At 41.8% G+C, this 18,430-nt stretch overlaps 1 protein-coding gene across 1 annotated transcript; it reads right to left on the bottom strand.

Moving 5' to 3' along the window:
• Positions 1–415: 415 nt before the first annotated feature.
• LOC143628858 (uncharacterized) lies at positions 416–2,856 on the bottom strand. Its single transcript, XM_077098325.1, has 3 exons — positions 2,547–2,856; positions 1,860–2,435; positions 416–573 (listed from the first exon to the last, which is right to left on the bottom strand). Exons 1-3 carry the CDS (start codon positions 2,854–2,856, stop codon positions 416–418), a joined length of 1,044 nt encoding a protein of 347 aa, XP_076954440.1.
• Between the last annotated feature and the right edge of the window lie 15,574 nt (positions 2,857–18,430).

Raw genomic sequence — 18,430 nt, 5'->3', positions numbered from 1 at the left:
AATGCTTTCTCCATGACGGTATTACAAAAATTGGTGCCCCGATCACTAATAATAGCTCTCAGAGTACCGAAACGAGTAAACAACTTCTTGATGAATCTCACAACAACTCGTGCATCATTTGTGGCCACGCTTGGGCTTCCACCCATTTCGACACATAATCAATCGCTACCAAAATATACTTATTACCGTTCGACGTGGGAAACGGTCCCATGAAGTCGATGCCCCAAACATCAAAGATTTAAAGAATTTGAATGGGGTTTTGAGGCATCTCATTCTTGGAGAAAATATTACCTGTTCTTTGGCACGCAACACAAAGCTTCACAAACTCTTCAGCATCTTTAACAGCTGTCGATCAATAGAACCCACTATCAAACACCTTCTGCGCGAAAGCATGCGCACCATGATGACCTCCAGTCTACCCTTCATGAACATGCTTGAGAATATCCCAACCTTCTTTTTTCGCCACACATCTCCTCAGAATCCGATCACCACCAATCTTGAACAAGAACGGGTCATCCCACACATACCTATTCACATCCCGGAAAAACTTTCTTTTTGTTGCGTAGTCATACCCTCCAAAACAAACCCATTAGCCAAATAATTAGCAAAATAAGTGAACCATGGCATACCTTGCTTCTCAGTCGCAACAAAATTGATCGACTCGTAAGGGAATGTATCACCAATCTCCTCCTCGGATCTTCTAGGCGGGATAGATGATAGGCCGCTACGTTTTCCGCACACCTCTTATCTTTGATCTCGATGTCAAACTCGGAAAGTAGAAGAATCCACCGTATAAGACGAGGCTTCGCCTCTTTCTTTTGAAAGAGGACACGTAAAGCTGCATGATCGGTAAAAACGGTGGTCTTCGAAAGTACGAGATACGAGCGGAATTTGTCAAATGCGAAAACAACGGCTAAACGCTCCTTCTCGGTGGTGGTGTAGTTCTCTTGGGCATCATTCAACGTCTTGCTAGCATAATAGATGGGGTGAAAATGTTATTCTCGCCTTTGCCCCAAAACCGCTCCAACCGCATAATCACTAGCATCACACATGAGTTCGAATGGCAAGCTCCGATCGGGAGAACAAAGAATGGGTGCACTTACGAGCTTCTCTTTCAAAAACGTGAACGCCTTCACACACTCATCATCCAAAGCAAACGGTACGTCTTTCTCGAGGAGTCGGGTCATTGGGCGGGTAATTTTTGAAAAGTCTTTGATAAGTCGCCGATAAAACCTTGCATGGCCCAAGAAACTCCTAATCGTTTTCACATTCGTCGGTGGAGGAAGTCTACTTATAGTATCAATGTTTGCTCGATCCACCTCAATACCATCTCTCGAGATCTTATGTCCCAACAAAAATCCCTTCAGTCACCATAAAATGGCATTTTTCCCAATTTAGCATTAACTTCGTCTCAATACACCTCTTCAACATCTTCTCCAGATTAGCCAAACACTGATCGAAAGAATTACCGTAAACCGAAAAATCGACCATAAACACTTCTATGGACGTCTCTATCATATCCTGAAAGATGGCAACCATACAACGCTGAAAGGTAGCCGGAGCGTTACATAGTCCAAACGGCATGTGACAGTACGCAAACGTGCCATATGGACATGTAAAAGTCGTCTTCTCTTGGTCTTCCGGTGCAATGGGGATTTGAAAATAACCCAAAAAACCATCAAGAAAACAATAAAACTGCTGACCTGCCAAACGCTCCAACATCTGATCAATAAACGGCAACGGGAAATGGTCCTTCCAGGTGGCATCATTTAATCGCCGATAATCAATTCATACTCTCCAACCGGTAACCGTACGCGAAGGGATAAGCTCATTCTTCTCATTCATCACAACGGTCATACCTCCCTTCTTTGGAACAACTTGAGTCGGGCTCACCCATGGAGAATCAGAAATCGGGTAAATCATCCCGGCATCCTTCAACTTCAATACCTCATTCTTCACCACTTCTTGCATATTCGGATTAAGACGCCTTTGTGGTTGCACCACTGGTTTGTACTCATCCTTCATTAGAATCCGGTGGGTGCAATAAGCGGGGCTAATACCTTGATCATAAAGTCTCCATACAATCGCCCCCTTATGTAGCTTCAGCACGTCTATAATTTTTGACTTCTCTTCTTCCGTTAAATTGGATGACACAATAACGGGCAAGTTCGAGCCCTCATAAAGATACGCATACTCGAAGTGTGACGGGAGTACTTTCAACTCCAATGGAGCGGGTTTCTCTACAGGACCCGCCTCACTTTCACAATTGATCTCATTTACCTCTATCTTCTCGGGTAACCCCGAAATCTCAACCAACTCATCACAAACCGAATCGTTCTCACATGACTCATATTTACCCAAATCATCACGATCAATCAACCCATTACTTCCCACGAGATCCACACCACAAATATAATCGAAACAGCTATCAATACCTGCAATAAACGAGTTAATAAAATAAACCGAGTGGCATGGGCCACTGAAATCATCTTGATCACTCGGATGCTTCATCGACCTCGCGACATCATAAGTAACATTCTCATCACCAACCCTAAGCATGATCTTCCCATCATATACATTGATAAGCGCTTTTGCGGTACGTAAGAACGGACGACCAAGAATAATGGGAACCTTCTCGTCTGCCTCCATGTCACGCACCACAAAATCAACCGAGAATACAAACTTATCCACCTTCACTAGCAACTTCTCAGTAATACCTCGCGGATACTTAATCGAACGATAGGCCAACAATAAAGACATGCGAGTCGGTGTAAGATCGCCTAACTCCAACTTCTTGTACAAAGAATACAACATCAAATTAATACTCCCACCCAAATCTGCCAATGCATGGCTCATCGCATCACTATCAAACAAACATGGAATCGTAAACACACCTGGATCTGACACTTCTCGACGCGGTTTAACACTACCGCCGAACAATCTCACATAAGGGGAATCGATGACACCTTCCCCAACCTATCCTTCCTCTTCAACAGGTCTTTCAAGAACTTTGCGTACTTCGGCATGTGTTGGAGGGCTTCAATGAACGGGAGATTAATATTCAACTGTCGGAACATATCAAGAAAGTGCCCATACTCCCGCGTGTATTTCTGGTGTTTTGCGCGAGCTGGATACGAGATATGAGATTGGTCAATCACAGGTGATGGCCGGACTTCAACCGGCTTCTTCACTACTGGTGGTGCAACCGGTGTGGTGTTCTGCACTTTTCCCGGTACTTCCATCTTGATCTCTTCATCCATCACCTCCTCATCTTCCACTTCAACCTCATTCCTTTGCACCTCGGGACCCAAAACCCTGTCGCTACGGGTAGTAATCGCCTTTATTTGAGCGGCCGGATTCTACTCAGTAGAACTTGAAAACTGTACCCGGGGGTCTCTCGTTCAATTATCGGGAAATATCACCAATGGTCTGTTGCATGTCGGGCATAGCTGATTGTTGATTCTTCAAAAGCAGATCATGATCGGTAAGAGTCTTTTGATTGACTTGATCTCTATTAAGGATTTGCCGCATCATTTCTTCCAATCTTCCCATACCACCACTCGAATCTTTCTCATTACCCGAACTTTGCTCATTAGAACTTCCGCTGTTATACTGACCTTGATTTTGGTTATAGGGAGCTTGGAAACCAGGTGGCCCACCGGCCGAACGCCAATTCGAGTTACTTTGCCCGTGATTCTGGTTTTGATTCTTGTGGTTGTTCCAGTTCTGATTGTTGTTGTTGTAGGCATTAAAGAACTTGTTCTGACCAGGCACAAAATCAACTTCTTGATTGTTCATCAACGGACACTCCAAGGAACCATGACCACCCCTACACATCTCACACTTATCTACCTTAGTCTTTAACTCTTTTATCTCTCGGGTGAGATTCTCCAAAGCAACTATACCAGTATCCAGATTAACCTGGTGTACACCTCGAGCATATGAGGATGTACTGGTAACGAGATTGGAATTCCCGCCTCGTGGCTTCTTCGCGTACTCCGATTGCGTGAAACTTTCGAACATCTCGTTACACTCGGTCACATTCTTCTTGTCCATCAAATTACCCCCATCAGCTGTGTCAAACCTCTCTTAAGCTTCATAAGTAAGCCCAATGTAAAACTTCTAAACATGGGCCCAAGGTGTGAGACCATGTTGTTAACAACGGGAAAGCAGATTCTGAAAACGCTCCCAAACTTGGTAATATGGCTCATCCGGCTCCATTTGAAAGGAGTGGATGATGTGTTGTAAAACACACATATTTTCCGCATCTTTTATCTACGTATTGTATTACATTTTATGTATTTTTAACTTGTTATAGATAGGTTTTACATATTTTTATTTATCTTGTAGGCAAAAGGTGAAAAGGAAGAAAACCGAGCTTTTCGGAGAGCTTGCAAGTCTTTTACGCATACAATTTCAAGACAAAGCTCAAGACCCGGCCCAGTTACATATTGGAAAAGCCCAAGATGCCGTTATATTATAATATATAAAAAAAAAACCCTGAGGCTACTACAACCTGCCGATCGCAACAGTGGGCAGAGAAAAAGAAGAGAAGCAAGTGTTGTTTGGCTAGGGTTGGAGCTTGTGACGGCTAAGGAAGGAAGAAGAGGCAAGAACATGTGTCGGTGTTCGTTTCTCATCAGTTTTTGCAGCCAAGGAGCAGCCCCATATTCATCATAGATCCTTTCTTTTACACATTGTTCATACACTTTGATATTCTAGCTTAATTGTTGAATTGTTTTGCAATTACTGGAGAGATTGAATTGTTTATGATTAGAATTGATTATTGGACAATTGTTAAGATGATTGGTATGAGTTTTATGATGCTTTTAATGATTATTCATGGCTTTCCAAATATGATTAGAGGCTAAACTTGTTAGTTCTACCTAGGAATAATGATTATTGTTAGTGTTTGATGAGCTTGTTGGATTGTTTGATTGATAGATGTTAATTGTTATTGTAAAGTTTGATTTAGACATGAAATAGGTTGTGTTTATGGGCTGGAAATTTTGGTCATTCATTGCTTAAACCCCTTGTGTCGGTTAATTAGTTTCGTGTTGATTGATCGGTGCATTTTTTGATTCTAGACTTTGTGTTTAGGGTTTGTTTGCGGTAGGTACAACCTTAGGGTTTTGTTGCATGAATTTGAGGTTAAAGTACAGCGGTTAGGCACCTTCTTAGGGACCGAGAGGTGATAAGAAGTTAGGGTCGTCTCATTGCCTTTGCATGCTAGAATAAGAATTGCGCGAGAGCGAGTTCGTTTCTTGTCAGGTTTAGGTGTTTTGAGCGACTAGTTGATCTATTTTGGTTTAAGTTGAATAGTTACTCTATCCTTGGTTGTGTAGTATTCAATTCCATTAGGGTCGAGTGTCGGTGAGACCGAGAGGTGAGTCAACATTAGAACACGTTAACGATTGTTTCCCGGTTTGGTCGTTTTAGCCGATTTTGAGTAGTTTAGGCTTGTTGAGTGAGACCGAGAGGTAATCCAGTGAGCCTGAGCGATCCTTAGTCGTGTCATCTTTAGGTACCGGTGTCTTAAAGTCATTAAATCCATTAGCTTGTTAGGCCTACAGTTTGATTTAGACCTAGGTAGACGTTTTTCTCTATCCGAAGTTAACACAGTTAGTTTGTCGTTAATTTTTCTATTTTTGGTGACTTTTGTTTGTCAGTCCAGTTAGTCTATTTAAGTCATTAAAAATCAAAAATCAATTAGATATTATTCTTAGGTAGGTCTTGTGTAGGGTTAGTGATCGTTAGCGTTCCTACGTGTCCACGTGTTCGATACTCGGACTTCCTAGGTCTATACTACTTGCGATCGGTACACTTGCCGGTTGTGTGTGGTTTAGGATTTTTGTTTTAATATTAAAGCTTAGTTGTGAGGGTCATTCTTTTAGGCATATCCGACGCACATCAAGTTTTTGGCGCCGTTGCCGGGGACACGGTGTTAGGCGTTTTGAGTGCAATCCGAGTTAGGACTTACCTTTTGTGCTACTTGTAATTATTTTTTTTTGTGTGTTTTGTTTATTTATTAGGATAGTTTGGCTTCTTTTAATGATTTGAGTTGTATGCGACTGACTCGATCTCGTGGACCACCTGACACTAAAGCATTTCCCGAGCCTGAGAGAGTTTCGTGAGAGACGTCGCAAAGTTTCACCATCATCCACTTCATCATCTGTTGGTAGTCTATCCTCATCTCCTACATCTTCCTATTTCGTCGATAAGGATAGGATCATGGGCGACACTCCACCACCGAGGAGGATAGTTGCAGACCGTGCCTGACCGACCAATGCTGGCGCGAGATCCAGCATCGCACCACCCGCCATTGGAGTTAACGCGAACTGGCAGATTCCGTCGAACATTCTGAATACCATTTCTCATTCTGCTCAGTTCCACGGGTTACTTCACAAAAACCCGCATCATTATCTCACTCGTATCGTGCGTATCTACGACACTTTCCATCTTGCCGGCGTATCCGAAGATGCCGTGAAACTCTGCGTTTTTCCGTTCTTGCTCATCGATAAAGAGAGTCTGTGGCTCGAGTCCCTCCCACAGGGCTCCATAGCTAGTTGGGCTTCCATGCAGACCCTATTTCTTGAGAAATACGATCCTCCGGCTAAAGCCGCTCGTTTGCATAATGAGATTCATTCTTTTCAGATGGAGGACACCGAGAGTTTCTACGAGGCATGGGAGCGTTTCAAAAATCTTTTATCGTTGTGCCCGTACCACGACTTGCAAGATTGGGCGGTTGTCGAGAAGTTCTACAATGGAGTGACGTATGTGACGCAAAACATGCTTGACACGACGGCGGGAGGAAATTTGCTGACGAAGAAGGACCCGGATGAGTGCATCGCTTTATTTAATGGGTTAGCTATGAGTGGATACCAGTGACCACCTGCCAAGGATGGTAAGACCGTCGATTCTATTTCACGCGGCATGCATTCGGTGGACACGACCACCGCACTCACGGCACAGGTAGAGGCGTTAGCGCTGATTGTGAAGGACTTGCAAACGAAGAGCAGGTTGTGCGAGATATGCAGAGGAGGGCATGATACTGTTCAGTGCCTAGTCAGTTCGCAGGAGGAGGCCGCAGACTTTATAGGAAATCCTAACCGAAACCCAAATTCTTTCAATTTTTATAATTTGGGATGGAGAGGCAACCAGAATTCCAACTGGAGGGGCGGTAATCAGTTTGGTTTTCAGCAGCGTCAGAGCCTTTTCCAGGATGCCGGTGAGGGAGCGAGCAGTGGAGAGAAAAAGCCCACTTTGGAGGACATGATGGCGCAGCAGACACAGATGTTGTCACAGCTTATGACGCGTGAGGATTCCCGACACAAGGAAATGCAGGAGAAGTTTCACGAGCACGAGCAGTTCATGAGGAGTCAGGGAGCGTCGATTCAGAGTCTCGAGTGGTAGATGAGGGAGATAGCTAGTCGATTGAACGGGAGGCCGTAGGGTATGCTACTAAGTAACACTGAGCAGAACCCGAAGGGATTCGCGAAAGCTGTGATGACGAGGAGCGATGCAGGGGCACGAGATGAGCCTGTGATTCAGCAGAGGTCCGGAGGAGGAGTCGTCGAGGAGCCTGTGGTTGATGATAGAAAGGAGCAGGTGAATGAGAAGATTTAGATGGAGTCTCCGCCGGCCCAGATGCATCAGAGGAGCAGCCCAGGGAGTTCAGCACAGGCCGAGAGACAGCAGTTACTGAGCGAGCCACCGAGAGTCTACAAACCTAGAGTGCCATACCCCGGGAGATTCCGCAGAGATAGAGATGAGGAGCAGAATTCTAAATCTCTTGATCTTTTGAAGCAGCTTCACCTTAATATTCCATTCCTTGAGGCACTGACTTAGATGCCTAGACACGCGAAGTTCCTTAAGGATGTTCTTTCGAATAAGGAGAAGTTAGCTAGGTAGCTTCTATCCCTTTGAATGCTAGCTATTCTGCTGTCTTACAGAGGAAGTTACCAAAGAAGATGGTCGATCCAGGGAGTTTCACGATTCCCTGCGTCTTGAGTGATGATACGGTTATTCATGCACTGGCTGATCTTGGTGCCAGTATTAATCTCATGCCGTATTCCGTGTATCGCAAGCTGGGTTTAGGCAAACCGAGGCCTACCAGGATGAGTATCCAGCTTGCTGATCGTTCTGTGAAATACCCTCGAGGGGTGGTCGAGAACATGCTTGTTCGTGTCAACAAGTTCATCTTCCCGGTGGACTTTGTAATTCTAGACATGAAGGATGATGATAGTGTACCGCTGATCTTTGGCCGACCATTTCTTGCCACTACACAGGCGTTGATCGACATCTACGAGGGTAAGTTGATCTTGAGAGTTGGGGATGAGAACTTCACCCTTGACGTTCGACAGTCACTTAAACACCCCAAGTCTGCTGATGACTCCTTGTACTTTATCGATACCATCATGGAGCATGTTGCGGAGTTTTTCAGTGAGATCTGTGGAGGATCTGCCTCCGACACTCAGATTCTCGATAGGGACATTCCGGAGATAGAGATGGTTGCCATGACCGTTCAGTCAACGGAGGATGACACTGAGTTACATACCCCTGAGTCTGAAGTGTCTGCTGGGATCGTACGAGACGATCCGATGGACCGACCTTCTGTCGAGAGCCCCCTTCCTTCCTTAGAGCTTAAGGATTTACCTGCCCATCTGGAGTAAGCGTTTTTGGACGAGGAGAGGAATTTGCTGGTTATTATTGCATCTGCTTTGAAAGAGGTCGAGAGAGAAAGATTGTTGAGGGTGCTGCGAGAGCATAAGGAGGCCATTGCATGGAAGATTATCGACATTAAGGGTATCAACCCTTTATTCTGCACTCATAAAATCCTCATGGAGGATAATTTTAGGACTGTCGTTCAGCCGCAGCGGCGGCTTAATCCGAAGATGCAGGAGGTCGTGAGAAAGAGATTATCAAACTCCTTGATGCGGGGATCATTTTCCCCATTTCTGATAGTTCATGGGTTAGTCCAGTCCAAGTGGTTCCTAAAAAGGGTGGCATGACTGCCGTCACCATTGAGAGGAACAAGTTCATACCCACTAGGACTGTGACTGGTTGGAGAGTCTGCATTGATTACCGCAGACTGAATGATGCCACGAGGAAAGACCACTTCCCTTTACCTTTCATCGATCAGATGTTGGAGCGTTTGGCAGATCAGCAGTACTACTGCTTCTTGTATGGTTTCTCCGGGTACTTCCAGATTCCTATTGCTCCCGATGACCAGGAGAAAACCACGTTTACCTGCCCATACGGTACGTTTGCCTATCGACGTATGCCGTTTGGATTGTGTAACGCTCCAGCCATATTTCAGAGGTGCATGGTGGCTATATTTCATGACATGACCGAGGACTCCATGGAGGTGTTCATGGATGATTTTTCTTTGTTTGGGAGCTCTTTTGATCATTGTCTCTCCAACCTTGAGAGGATGTAGGCCCGATGCGTTGACACCAACCTAGTCCTTAACTGGGAGAAGTGTCACTTCATGGTACGCGAGGGCATTGTTTTGGGGCATCGTATTTCGAGTGCGGGGATAGAGGTCGACCGAGCGAAGGTCAAGACCATTTATAATCTTCCCCCGCCCACTTCTGTGATATCCATCCGGAGTTTCTTGGGTCACGCTGGGTTCTACCGTCGGTTCATTAAAGATTTCTCTAAAATCGCGAGACCCATAACCAAACTTCTGGAGAAGGATGCCCCGTTTGTGTTTTCTGAGCAGTGTATCGAGGCGTTTGATCTTTTAAAAGACAAACTCGTTAACGCCCCGATCGTGATTGCTCCCGACTGGTCACTTCCCTTTGAGTTGATGTGTGATGCCAGCGACTTCGCAGTCGGAGCGGTTCTTGGACAGTGGAAGATAAGCACTTCCATCCGATTTATTATGCGAGTCGGACCTTGAATGGTGCATAGGAGAGTTACACCACCACCGAGAAAGAGCTTTTAACTGTGGTGTTTAAATTCGATAAATTCAGGTCCTATCTCGTTCTGTCCAAGACGATTGTGTACACGGATCATTCTGCCATTCGTTATCTCTTTAGTAAACAGGATCCTAAGCCACGCCTTATCCGATGGATCCTTTTGCTTCAAGAGTTTGATATTGAAATCCGTGATAAAAAGGGGGCTGAGAATGTGGCGGCCGATCATCTTTCACGTCTTGAGGGAGCTGAGTTAGGAGAGCCGGGGGTCAAGATTAATGACCACTTTCCGACAGAGAGTCTCATGTTTGTTTCAGCTCAGGATGACGGTTTTCCATGCTTCGCCGACTTCACGAACTATCTTGAAGACGGGTACTACCCGAAGATGGCTTACTAGCAAAAGAAGAAATTCTTTGCTGATGTTAGGTTCCACCTATGGGACGACCCGTATCTCTTTCGTATAGGTGCTGACCAGTTGATCAGGAGGTGCGTTGACATTAAGGAGGGATGACAGATTCTGAGCCATTGCCATGTTGGACCGACAGGAGGTCACCACGGTGCGAGTTTGACAGCGAAGAAGGTTTTTGATTGTGGATTTTATTGGCCTTCAATTTTTAAGGATGCGCACGCGTTTGTGAGAAGTTGTGATCGTTGCCAGCGTGTCGGCAAATTTCGTCGCGTGGGAACAAGTACATACTTGTGTGGGGTTTTTGATGTGTGGGGCATTGATTTCATAGGACCCTTTCCATCTTCGCGTGGGAACAAGTACATACTTGTGGCTGTTGATTATGTCTCGAAGTGGGTTGAGGCCAAGGCCTTACCCACTAATGATGCCCGAGTTGTACTCTGTTTTCTCAAGAGCCTTTTTGCTCGTTTTGGTGTACACAAGGCATTGATAAGTGATAGAGATACTCACTTCTACAATGCGCAGATGGAGAAGGGGTTGCGACGCTATGGGGTTACCCATCGGCTTGCAACCGCCTAACACCCACAGACTAGTGGGCAGGTAGAAGTGAGTAACCGGGGGATCAAACATATTCTTGAGAAAACGGTTGGTTCGAATCGTCGGGATTGGTCCGACAAGATGGATGATGCGTTGTGGGCCTTCCGTACAGCCTACAAAACTCCGACCGGTTCCACACCGTTTCGGATGATTTATGGGAAGGCCTGCCACCTGCCTGTTGAGTTAGAGCACCGTTCGTTGTGGGCCCTACAGAGGGTCAATCTTGATATGTCCGCCGCGGAGGCCACTCGGTTCCACTAGTTGCACGAGTTAGAGGATCTGAGAGATCACGCCTACGCCCAGTCGTTCAGGTATAAGGAGCGGACGAAGGAACTGCATGATAGAAAGATGAAGGGCAACAAGCAGTTCAAGTGTGTGGATTTGGTCTTATTGTATAATTCCAGGTTGAGGTTATTCCCGGGAAAGTTGAGATTCCGACGGTCGGGACCATTCACGGTCACTGAGGTTTTCCCGTATGGCACGATTGAGATAGAAGATAAAGGCAGGAAGTTTAAGGTGAACGGTCATAGACTGAAGCACTATATTGGCGAGCCGGTGACTGATCAGACGGTTGAGGTATTCTACCTTGACTCGCTCTTCGAGACGTATACGTGATGGATACACCACTCGGGAGACTGCACGAGGTGTAGAGTTTGTATTTTTGTTATATGTTTATGCTATCTATTTTATTTGTTTTGTCTATTTCAGGATGTTCCAAGATGAAACCGCTCGTACTCAATCTCCATTCGAGTCGGTCGATTTAAGGGGTGTTCCATTATTGAAAAAAAAATAATAATAAATAAAAATAAAAATAAAAAAAATAAAAAAATTATAAAAACCAAAAACACAAAAATATGTTTATTTCTTTATGTTTTTGTTTTCCGTGTTGTGCACCGCTACATGCGAGCGAGTTTGTGTTTTGCAGGTTACATTATGCGCATGGTAGCTACGATGGCGTCTTGGAGCAGGTTCTCCCGAGGTTGTGGCCGCGAATGAAATGCTATACGGTCGTTTGGTTACTACTCAGCTATTGAAGATTCTGCACACAAACCAGGGGAGTAACCCGTTCTTTGTTTTATCCGTGTATATTAATTTTTTATTTTAGTTTTAATTTTTATTTTATTTTATTTTTTTCCTTGTTCTCATCGAGGACGATTTCGTTCTAAGTGTGGGGATGGGATTTATTTTACTTAGTTGTAGAAAAAATTTGAAAAAAAAAAATTTGAAAAATTTGAAAAAAATAGTCCCTTGAAATTTGTTTTCTCTACGGTAAACAGGAAATGATATTATTATAGAGTAGTGGTTATTTTATAAATTCTTGGTGGTTTCAAAAAAATATATATAATAAATAAGAACAGTGCCCGTTAGACCCGCACGTAATGTTTGGTAACTGAACGGTTTAGACTCAGTAATCGATGTGCTGGTAGGCTCAGCCTTCAAGAATGAAAGGGCGGTTTGGTTGTTGACTATGAAAAGGCGGGTCATACTCAAGCCTTATGTTTAGTTTGATTGTAAAAATTAAAAATTTTATAGAAATTGGAATAGACTAATCATGCGATGCTTGGGTAGGTTTAACATTAGGGTACACCAAAGTAGTCTGTGATATAAACATAAAATTCATGCTTCTAGTTTTAGTGGTTACACACTTCATAGGTGTATGGTTTTATAACCTTAAATCCTGTATTGATGGGATGCCCCGGGGGACAGACACCATGGGTCTTTATGCGATTTATCATCTGGGTATTCACATCTCCTAAGCGGAGTTATGAATATTAAAAGAGCTCAAAGAGCAAACCCGCAGTTTATCTGCTAAACATAAGTCAATAACATGATCACCTCGTACTTCAAAGTACAAATACACTACTGACTTGATCATACACGCTGTTAGTCATATGGGGTCCCCTTGCTCGTGCCTTATTACCATTAAGAAACGGGCCACAAGGGACACGTCATATGTAAGCTCTACAGATGAATCTGTGCATACTCACCCTTGGAGATGAACTTTGGGGTATTGCTTGATAACGGGGTATGTCATGTAGTGGGGAACACTTACTAGTTAGCTACTTAAACGTACATTCATCGTATCTAATGGCTGCTAGGTAGACCTTAATGCTTAAGCTTAGGTGGATAAACAATACCCTTAATTTTCTTTAGCTATTCATAAAAATTGGTACTTCATGTTTTGATCAACTCGATATAAGGTTTAAGTTAAATTGGGGTGACTCAGGTCTGGTATGGTTATTAATTGTTGGGTCCCACTGTTTTTCAAACTGATAAAATTGTCGCGCCTTATTTGCCTCGGTAAGTATTGGGGGCATGGGTTTAAGTAGACAACAATACTGGCAATCGACCTGATCTAACTTATTAGGTGAAAGTTGGAAGAAATATTTGGGTAACGGGTCACTTGTTCTAATATTTTAAAAAGAAAAAAAATATTATTAATAATAATAAATAAATAAAACCAAGAGTGGTCGATTAAAACTCAGATATGATCCTGTGTAGTATTCTTTTTCAAGGACGAAAAAGTCTTAAGTGTGGGGATATTTGATGTGTTGTAAAACACACTTATTTTCCGCACCTTTTATCTACGTATTGTATTTCATTTTATGTATTTTTAACTTGTTTTAGATAGGTTTTACATATTTTTATTTATCTTGTAGGCAAAGGGTGAAAAGGAAGAAAATCCGAGCTTTTCGGAGAGCTTGCGGGTCTTTTACGCATACAATTTCAAGACAAAGCTCAAGGCCCGGCCCGATTACATATTGGAAAAGCCCAAGATGCCATTATATTATAATATAAAAAAAATGAAAAAACCAAAAGGCTACTACAACCTGCCGATCGCAACAGTGGGCAGAGAAAAAGAAGAGAAGTAAGTGTTGTTCGGCTAGGGTTGGAGCTTGTGACGGCTAAGGAAGGAAGAAGAGGCAAGAACAAGTGTCGGTGATCGTTTCTCATCAGTTTTTGCAGCCAAGGAGCAGCCCCATATTCATCATATATCCTTTCTTTTACACATTGTTCATACACTTTGATATTCTTGCTTATTGTTGAATTGTTTTGCAATTACTTGAGAGATTGAATTGTTTATGATTAGAATTGATTATTGGAAAATTTTTAAGATGATTGGTATGAGTTTTTTGATGCTTTTAATGATTATTCATGGCTGTCCAAATATGATTAGAGGCTAAACTTGTTAGTTCTACCTAGGAATGATGATTATTGTTAGTGTTTGATGAGCTTGTTGGATTGTTTGATTAATAGATGTTAATTTTTATTGTAAAGTTTGATTTAGACATGAAATAGGTTGTGTTTAAGGGCTGGAAATTTTGGTCATTCATTGCTTAAACCCCTTGTTAATTAGTTTCGTGTTGATTGATTGGTGCATTGTTTTATTCTAGACTTTGTGTTTAGGGTTTGTTTGCGGTAGGTACAACCGTAGGGTTTTGTTGCCTGAATTTGAGGTTAAAGTACAGCGTTTAGGCACCTTTTTAGAGACCTAGAGGTGATAAGAAGTTAGGGTCGTCTCATTGCCTTTGCATGCTAGAATAAGAATTGCGCGAGAGCGAGTTCGTTTCTTGTTAGGTTTAGGTGTTTTGAGCGACTAGTTGATCTATTTTGGTTAAGTTGAATTGTTCCTCTATCCTTGGTAGTGTAGTATTCATTGCCGTTAAGGTCGAGTGTTGGTGAGACCAAGAGGTGAGTCAACATTAGAACACGTTAACGATTGTTTCCCGGTTTGGTCGTTTTAGCCGATTTTGAGTAGTTTAGGCTTGTTGAGTGAGACCGAGAGGTAATCCAGTGAGCCCGAGCGATCCTTAGTCGTGTAATCTTTAGGGATTGGTGTCTTGAAGTCATTCAATCCATTAGCTTGTTAGACCTACAGTTTGATTCAGACCTAGGTAGACGTTTTTCTCCATCCGAAGTTAACACAGTTAGTTCCCCGTTAGGTTTTCTATTTTAGGTAACTTTTGTCAGTCAGTCTAGTTAGTTCAGTTAAGTTATTAAAAATCAGAAATCAATCAAATATTATTCTTAGGTAGGTCTTGTCTTGGGTTAGTGATCGTTAGCGTCTTACGTGTCCACGTGTTCGATACCCGGATTTCCTAGTTCTTTTACTACTTGCGATCGGTACACTTGCCTGTTGTGTGTGGTTTAGGATTTTTATTTTATATTTAAAGCTTAGTTGTCAGGGTCATTGTTATAGGATTATCCGACACACATCAAGGTGTGAAACCATGTTGTGAACAACGGAAAAGTAGATTCTGAAAACGTTCCCAAGCTTGGTAATATGGCTCATCCGGCTCCATTTGAAAGGAGTGGATCAAATCACGAAGGCGAGAGGCCTTAGCAGGTGGAAAATACTTCTTAATGAATGCATTGCGAAGCGCCTCCCAAGTAGTGAATGCTCCAGCAGGTTGCGAGTCGATCCAAGTGGCGGCACGACCCGAAAGTATGAACGGGAACAAGTGAAGTAAGATCGCATCCTCATTAGCACCTTGCAAATTGAACGTTTTAAACACACGAGTCAGACTGTTGATGTGTGCGGTGCATCTTCATCTTCACGGCCATGGAAATGGTGGTGTTGGGTGATGTTGGTTATGACGTAGGACGGAATTTGTCATGAGTTAGGGTTATCAATCTCGGGGGCGACAATGGGTGAGAGATCTCCATGGAACCCTTCAAAAGCTTGCTGGTACACGGTGCGGTTATTTTCGGCCATTGGGAGCTGGGACTCGGTGGTGGTGAATTGGTGGGTGATGATTTCGGTGAAGTATCAATGGTGATCGGTTTCTTTTCTGACAATGACGAACTTGCCTCAGACTTCAACGGAGTAGGTCCAAAGCAATCCAGCGACGGTTAGTGCGAACGAAGATGTGGCATGTACCTGAAAAACACACAAAAAAAAAAATAATAATAAAATTGGTAGACTCTAATAAAAGACTTGAAAATAAAAAAAATTGAAAATAGAATAAAATAACTAACACTTAAAATTAGACTCCTACGACTCAAGTAATAAATAAAGCAAATAGCATGTATATAGCAAGCAAGTCTAATCAAATCTAATAACGCAATCACCAAGAATCCCCGGTAACGGCGCCAAAAACTTGATGTGCTGAAAGTAGTTTTATATTTATTAACTAAATTAACTAAAAATAAACACTAAGTAATACTCTAGACTCTCTAAAACTCGACTAAACTATTAACCGGCTAGTGAACCGCCCGACTCTAGTAAAGCTAAGTAAGTCCGGATATCGAACCCACGAGACTCTCTAAATTACGTTTACTAGCTAATTAGACTCAACTACAAACATGACTTATTAATTTATATTTGTTTGTGGGGTTTTTATTTAAAATACTAATTTAATACTATAATTAAAAAATAATTAAGAAAACAAGTAATTTAAATGAAAGCAAAAGTTTGCTAATTAAATACGATGATGATGATGATGATGATGATGATGATGATGATAAAACTACCTAGGCTAGAATCATCTAAATTTCAGTTATTAATTAACCAGGAAAATATTTAGTTATGGACTTGGATCGGAAAACAAACACTTAAAAGAAAACCCGAACATGACCATTGACCCTTCTCAAGAAGATACCTATGAGTTTCTAACAAGTTTTAGCGCACACCAGTATTAAAAATTAAGTTCCCTTACGGTCACCTAATTAATTATGATCTAGTTCCTTTATAACGAAATCCTACCTTACAACGCGGATATCAAAGGCAATTTAAAATATTTAATTGACTTAATAGACAATAATAAATAATCAACCATACACGGACTCCTTACGAAGAACTAAATCTAGCAAGATTAAATAATAAAGATCTATCAATAACCTGTCACTTTACAAATTTTAGGTTAGCAGCACACTTAGGTTTATTTGACAATATTATTCCTATGATCTTATCATGACATCAATCATAAAATAATCAAGAACACAAAGTAGTTGATCTAATAGCAACCTATCATATGACAAACAATTATCAAGGAAACTATGGAATAAAACTCATCAAACAATCCTAAGCATCCATATGCATCGATTTAATATAAGTAAATCTTTTACTAAAGCATAAAAACCAAAACGATAAATAATCCCAAGTCAAATCAAAACATCAAAGTAGGTTCATCATAACCTAGGCTGTCTATGGGGTTTAGCCAACAACCATACTTAAGACCAAAAGATAATAAATGGGTTCAAACAATAAATTCATGATGAAAATAATAAATTTAAACCAAATAATAAGGATGTTTGGATGAATAGGTGTTGAACTCGGACGCTCTCTGGTTGAACCAAAAGGGTTTCTCCTCTAATTTCTTCATCTTTTTCCTTGCAGCAGCAGGTTTCGAATTTCTCCTCACAGCTCCCAATAATTACTTGCGTCCTCTCCTGTCTATTGCCGTCTAACACTTTTATTTATATTAATTCTCATTTACTTCTTCTCCAAGTTGGCCTTTTTAATTTAACCCTATTTTCTTTCTTATGCCCAACCCCACGTGAGTCGGTTAACTTATCCAAAATCCCATGTGTTTTAACATAACTGACTTATTTTCCTAGTGGGCGTGCAATCATGAATTTTGTCATTTAGTTCAAAACAATGCAAACAACATTTACGTTTAAAATCCACTCAAAAGTCAAAACAGTTAATATGACAAATTATTTGAGAGCATGTTGTCTTTGCATCTTTAACTATTTTACCACCATGATAATATATTTAAAAAAAAACAGCATGAGTAATTTAATTAATTTTCAATGGACTTTTATATAATTCAATGTGACCAAAAAAAACGTTTGCATTACTTGTGTGTTTAGCTCATCTTTCTTTTTTAGATCTTTAAAATCGAATATGAAACATTTTCAACCATCGTTAAATGAAAACCACTCAAAAGTAATTAAAAGTGTAGAAAATATTTATAGTATTTATATATAATTTATACCACATCAATCAGCTCTAGTAACCTCAATTTCACCTTCCGCTAGTTCTTCACCAGTAGTAGAAATCTCACAGGAGGCTTGTAAGCTATAGGATCAACATCAAGTACTTCAAGCTAATCAACATTACCACCAGTATCATGTTGATCCTGAGCAGGTTCACTTTCCATCAATGGTTCAACAACATATTCAACATTCGTACTTGTACCAGAACCAATCAATACCCCCAAACCACCACCAGCACTAGGATCATCCTGATAATCATCATCATTATCATCATGAGAGGGAGAATCTCCATAATCTAATAATTCTTCATCTTCCACCTCATCCTCTGGCAAATTTGGTATAACAGGATCTGTTACAACTGGTTCAACCACAATCTGTTCTATCACTGGTTCAACCACAACCTGTTCCAACACTGGTTGAACCACTTATTCAACAATTGGTACAAACTTTGAAGAAGAACCTCCAACATCTGGAATATTAACATTCACAGTTGGTTCGTCCACCTTTCCTTTACCATTGGCATCAACACGATCTTGATCGTATTGCATTTTGAAATCAATTTCTT

Source organism: Bidens hawaiensis, unplaced genomic scaffold, assembly GCF_021521415.1.
Source record: "Bidens hawaiensis isolate Kalapana, Puna unplaced genomic scaffold, B.hawaiensis_p1.1 tig00005079_1, whole genome shotgun sequence".
NCBI classification, from domain to species: Eukaryota; Viridiplantae; Streptophyta; class Magnoliopsida; order Asterales; family Asteraceae; genus Bidens; species Bidens hawaiensis.
The sequence above is the reverse complement of the archived record's forward strand: the minus strand, read 5'-3'. Positions and strand labels throughout refer to the sequence as shown.

Coding starts and splice junctions, on each gene's coding strand:
- LOC143628858 (XM_077098325.1), bottom strand. CDS start 2,856: ATGAGCCATGCATTGGCAGATTTGGGTGGGAGTATTAATTTGATGTTG. Junction 2,436..2,546: donor GAAGATCATGCTTAGGGTTG/GTGATGAGAATG, acceptor CGTTTATTGCAG/GTATTGATAGCTGTTTCGAT. Junction 574..1,859: donor AGTTGTTCCAAAGAAGGGAG/GTATGACCGTTG, acceptor TTTGTTTTGGAG/GGTATGACTACGCAACAAAA.